The sequence below is a fragment of the Pipistrellus hanaki genome, assembly GCF_964339955.1.
Source record: "Pipistrellus hanaki genome assembly, chromosome: 9".
Lineage (NCBI taxonomy): Eukaryota > Metazoa > Chordata > Mammalia > Chiroptera > Vespertilionidae > Pipistrellus > Pipistrellus hanaki.
In genome coordinates, this window is record NC_140511.1 from 40,382,539 (window position 1) to 40,388,538 (window position 6,000).

Here is a 6,000-nt window from a genome sequence, read left to right on the forward strand (position 1 = left end):
TCACAGAACAATCATAAAATTTCCCATTAGATTTGCCAGTTTTAACTTGCATGGCCATTTATGTAGCCCCGCACTACATTGTAAAGTGAGGACTGCCTATACCTATAACTTTTGGCCCAGCAAGGTGCTTATTATTTCACAACTAAAGAGAAACCCTCTGCCTTTCCCCTGGTCCTTATAATCTGCTCAAACAGAAAACAAATTTGAATTGAACTTGGCTGATGTTAAGATGATAGCTTTTGAGAACCATTGCCATATCTGAACATGCAATTCCCCTGACTCATCTTTATGTTATCCAAAATACACACATCCCAATCCTGAAAGATAGGCTTCTTAAACACTTACTCAGTCTGCCCTCTGTGTTAGTATACTATTTTATGCTTGTCCTCATCCCTTACATGTGGGGACAAAACAATGAATGTGACAGAAGTAATATAGTATAGAAGTTCTAGAGTCACACCTCAACTTGAATACTGCCTCTACACCACTTTTGCAACCTTAGATAAGTTACTTCTTAGAGTTTCAATTTCTTAATCTGTGAAATTAGGATAATAATACCTTCTTTTTGGAATTGTGGCAAAGTTCAAAAGAGATAACATATGAAGTGCTTAGAAAAGTGTGGTATATAGGAGGCACTTAGATAGAATTATTATCACCATTATTATCATATCTAATAAAAGAATAATATGCAAATTGACCATCTCTAACACACAAGATGACTGCCCCCATGTGGTCAAAGATCCTGCCCCCATGTGGACACAAGATGACCACCACAAGATGGCCAGCAGGGGAGGGCAGCTGGGAGGGACCAGGCCTGCAAGGGAGGGCAGTTGGGGGCAATCAAGCCTGCAGGGGAGGGCAGTTAGGGGTGACCAAGCTGGCAAAGAAGGGAAGTTGGGGGCGACTGGGCCTGCAGGGAAGGGCAACTGAGGGGGACCCAAGCCAGCAGGGGAGAGCAGTTAGGGGGGACAAAGCCTGCAGGGGAGGGCAGTTAGGGGTGACTAAGCCTGCAGGGGAGGGTAGTTAGGGGTAAACAGGCTGGCAGGGGAGCAGTTAAGCATCAATCAGGCTGGCAGGGGAGTGGTTAGGGGGTGATCAGGCTGGCAGGAAGAAGCTATTAGGGGCAAACAGGAAGGCAGGAAGGCGAGCAGTTGGGAACCAGCAGTTCTGGATTGTCCAACTTCCCGTTTGATCGGGCCTAAACTGGCAGTTGAACATCCCTTGAGGGGTCCCAGATTGGAGAGGGTGCAGGCTGGGCTGAAGGACACCCCCCCCCCTCCCCCCCCCGCACAAATTTCGTGGACCTGGCCTCTAGTCCTTAATATTTCTATCATTAATGTAAATATTAAAATAATGATAAAGTTGTATTTCTTTTAAAAATATCATTACTAATCAGTATATTTTTCAAATATCAAATTCTCTTACTCCAACACATGATACATACCCACCACTTAACCTCAACTTCCTCAAGATCATTTTTTCTCCCAAGGCACATGTGCAAAGGGCGACCAACATTCACTCATTCTCTTCTTGCAACCCTTGATTCCTATATCAAAACCCTCTCTGCAGTCTGCTCAGAGTTTTCTCTTCTGAGGAAACCAAGAACTAAGGCCATTTCCCATTCCCCAGAGCTATCTGCCAGAACCGTAGTATCTTGCTCTCTCATAGCTCACATGACTTAACTGTCAGTTTTCTCTTTTGATTCCAACCCTTGGTTCTAAACTGAGAGTCATTATTACCTATATTTACCCATAAAGATGCAAAGAACCTAAAGGCCAACTAAAACCAGCTCCTTTTCTCAACTAAACAATTCCACCTAAAACATTCACATGAGTTAGTGGAGGGAGCAATGTCTGTTTTAAACACTTTCAGTGACAGAAAACCTTCTACCTTACAAGGCAACCCATTCCAAGATCCTATCTTTAGATAAACAGTTGCCTTAGGTTGAAGCAAAATCTCTCCCCTTAGAGTAGTTCCCACTCACAGGTGCCAATTCCACATTACAAGGAGATACAGCAAGTTTAATGTGCTCTATGACAGCTCATCCAACATTTGAAGACCCTTGAGTTTCTCTTCTATTTCCAGTTCAGGAAGCAAGGTTTTATGTCCCTTCACTCGTGGGCCTCCTCTGGACCAGGTATGGGCTTGCCAACATGATCTAACAACAAATCGGTAGAGCCCTTCCCTTGCCAACATTTAGATTGCTAAGCACTTACACTGCAAAGAATTCCTTTGCCCATATTCTTTCCCTATGAAGTAAAAAAATATTAATTTAAACCAGCAGTTCAGGAAAGTTCTCAGCCTAAATCGTGGTATAACGGGAATGGCACTAAATCCTGGAAACGGCAGCAAGAGTTCTCTTTTCCTCTCTTTCTTCCTTTTGTTCTTTCTTTCTTTCTCTCTCTTTCTCTCTTTTTTTAAAACTTAGCCAATGACTGGGAACAGAATTAAGTAGAACGAGCTGGCATGAAACCCTTGCCTCTCTCTTCTACAAGCCAAATACCCATGCCTGGGAGAAAGAAGCACCCAACAATGGGGAAGGTTAGCGAAACAGACATTGCTTCGTGTCCTGAGAGAAAGGGAATCAAATGAAAAGAAGGAAGTAATAGCCAAAATACATTCTCTGTACCTAGCCAGAAGCAGGTGACTTGAAGAAGTATCAAACAGAGTGCTCTCAAAACATGGCCAAAGTATAAGCAACAGAAAAATTAGTGGCAGATTATTCTGGTGGTGCTCTCCTAGCCTGGCAGGGCACACCACACACACACACACACACACACACACACACACACACACACACAGAAAAAAGCCCGAGGGGCCAGTGGTGCCCGCCTGTCGGGGGCAGCAGCCCAAGGACTCTGCTGCCCCCAGTCCTGGGAAAGTGCCATGGGGGGAGACAGTGTCCCCGGGTGACCTCTGACCCCTAGGCTGTGAGACGGGAGGCGGGGTGGCAGCGGCGTGGTCCCCTGTGCTCCCGGGAGCCTGGCACCGGCAGGAAGGTACAGCCTAGCTCTGCCTTCTGCTTCTGGGGCGAGGAGATAGTCGGACAGTCGTCCTCCGGGGGCAGAGGAGCTCTGCCCCCTGAAGATATCCTAGGTGGCAGGGCACGGGGGCGGGGGGCGGGGGGCGGAGACCTGGCCCTGGAAAACCGTTTGCTGGAGGGGATCGAAGAGGTCTAATATTAACAGAGAGAGAGGAGAGCAAAGCCTTTGGGGTTCTCGCGTATGGGGGAGGGGAGGGCAAAGGAGGATCTGTTCCCCTCTCACCCGCCCCGACGGCGGCGGCGGCGGCGGCGGCGGCCACCGTGGGAGCAGGTGTCGCCCCCACCCCCTCGCCCGCCCGGACCCCGCACTCCTCAGCGACACACTGGCTCCCAGTCCTCCCTCTTCATCCGCAGCTTTCTCCGTTCCTGCCCCGGCCCGGGCTCCCACTTCAGCCCCCGGGGTCGGGCCTGCTGCCGCCCCGGCGGCCAGGTCCGCCCTCAGCCTTCCTCAAACGGCGTCTCCCCCTCAGCCCCGCGCCCGCTCCCCGCCCGCCTCACGCGGGGCCGCACTCACAGAACTCCGCCATGTACCAGGTCACCGCGTAGTTCTCCTCGCACCAGTCCAGCGTGGAGGTCGTGAGGCCCCAGTAGCCCGGACGGTCCACGGCCGGAGCCATCACGCGCGCCGCCGCCGCCGCCCTGGCGCTCCGCTCGCAGCCCTCCGGCTCCCCGGACTCCCAGGCCCGCTCCCGCCCCGCTCGCGCGCTCCCCGAGCCCCGCCCTCCTCTCCGGGGACAGGGCCCGACGCCGTCACTCACACTACCCCGCGGGGAGGCCACGCCCCCTGGCGCGGCGGAGCCGCCCCGCCCCGCCCCGCCAGCGCCAGAACCCCAGCCTTAGGGGCGGGGCCAGGCGCCGTCACTCACACTGCCCCGCGGGGAGGCCACGCCCCCTGGCGTGGCGGAGACGCCCCGCCCCGCCCCGCCAGCGCCAGAATCCCTGCCCGAGGGCGCCACCGGGGTGAGCCTGCCCCCTCCTTCCCCAGGAAAGGGTGTGATCGCGAAAGGCAGGTGGCGGGGACAGGGACAGCCTGCCCCGCCTCGACACGCCCTTGGCTGTAGGTTCGAGGTTCCTCAAATCCTGGAGGCGGTTTTTTGTCAGGGTGTGTCAGAACCTCCATCTGTGTGTGTGTGTGTGTGTGTGTGTGTGTGTGTGTGTGTGTGGTTTGATTTAATTGGGACGGGGGTGGGAAGAAGCCTTCAGCCAAGCCATGGCTTGATGAAACCTGTGCAGAAACGCACCTCAGTATCTATCTCCCTGTGGCCGCAGGCCTGAAAGGAGCCCAGAAACAGAACACTCCTAGCACCCGAGGTTCCGAGGAAATACACTGATTTTTTTCCGCTGAAGGTATATAAGCAAGTGTCTCTAGGAAAACAAAGGGGAAGGGCAACAACAACCCTGGGCTGGGGGAAAAAAAAAAAAAATAAAATAAAATGGACTTTGAGGTCCTAAAAACAGAATGCGGCCCAAAGCAGGAAGAATTGACCTGCTTCGGTTTGGAGATTCCAAGCCAGAGCTTTCTATTCTCTAATGATAAGTGTGCCATACGCTGCAGGCAGCCGACAGCCTCCCCTACCTCCAGCCGCAAGACTCAACACTTCACTGAGCTGCTGGAGGGATCTCTTAAAAACAAATGCAACTGCCTCTGCCCCTTGGGTTAAGCTACACCAACTGGTCCCTAGGGTCAACTCCCATCCTCCTGCCTTCGTTCCTGCGGTTCATTCAGCTGGGACCGCTTTCCTCTCTTCTCCATTTGGCTAAATTCCACTGGCCCTTCACAATCCAGCTCCTTGAAGCCCACCCTGACTCTCACCCCCAAGAGCTCCCTTGCCCTGTGTTCACTTCCTCCCATGGTACACCCAGATTAGAGAGTGTGTTTTCTGTTCTTTATGGTCCTAGCACCCAGGACTCTGCCTGGCCAGGCAGTTTGAAATAAAGAGCATAGTTAAGGATTATATAAGTGCTATTTTCCAAGGAAACAAGTCTGATAGATGTAATCAAAGGTAAAAGAGAAAACAAGGAGAGGTGAGGAGCCCACATCTTAGTGACCTTAACAGATGATAGATGCAGAACCTTTATAACTGGGAGCAAAACCTAGGAATAGAAGTGGTGTGGTTTCTTAAAAATAGTAGGATATCTGAAATTTTTCTTCTGAGCAGCAGGCATTGAGCTTCTGCTAGGTACCCAGCTCTTGGCTGGTGTTGGGAACACAAGGAGGTAAATAGGAAGGGTGCAAAAGGCCAGTCTCCAGACAGATAAAAGCCACTGAGATTGTGGAAATGCTTTCTAATCACTTGTATATCATCCTCTAACATTTCTGTTCAGTCATAGCTGGTTTCACACAGTGGAGAGATTGTCGGCCTGAGGACTGAAGGGTCCTGGGCTTGATTCCAGTCAAGGGCACAAGCCCGAGTTGTGGGTTTGATTCCCAATGGGATATGCAGGAGACAGCCAATCAATGATTCTCTCTCATCATTGATGTTTCCTCTCTGAAATTAAAAAATATATATATTTAAAAATAAAATAAAATGTCTGTTTAATGTTTTTAATATATAATAAGTGTGTATGTTTTACAAGTGAATAAATACCGATATTTATATACTCAAAATGAACATGCTCAAAAGTGATTTGCTGATGAGACTGAAATGAAAATACTGTAGCCGAAATCGGTTTGGCTCAGTGGATAGAACATCAGCCTGCGGACTGAAAGGTCCCAGGTTGGATTCCGGTCACTGGCATGTACCTTGGTTGCAGGCACATCCCCAGTAGGGGGTGTGCAGGAGGCAGCTGATCGATAATTGTCTCTCATTGATATTTCTAACTCTCTATCCCTCTCTCTTCCTCTCTGTAAAAAATCAATAAAAATATATTTTTTAAAATAAAATGAAATGAAAATACTGTAGAGACCATAACAATAGAGTGTGGTGATACTAGTACTTTGCTAGGAACAAACCCAA

The 6,000-nt window shown here is 50.1% G+C and overlaps 1 protein-coding gene across 1 annotated transcript in view; it reads right to left on the reverse strand.

The window, feature by feature from the left end:
* Window positions 1-3,747, reverse strand: part of ACER3 (alkaline ceramidase 3) — a 71,065-nt gene extending 67,318 nt beyond the window's left edge. Inside the window, exon 1 of the mRNA XM_084893433.1 lies at window positions 3,558-3,747. Within this exon, the coding sequence (XP_084749559.1) occupies window positions 3,558-3,660 (103 nt within the window). The 5' untranslated portion in view covers window positions 3,661-3,747. The remainder of the gene's footprint in view (window positions 1-3,557) is intronic.
* Window positions 3,748-6,000: the final 2,253 nt, after the last annotated feature.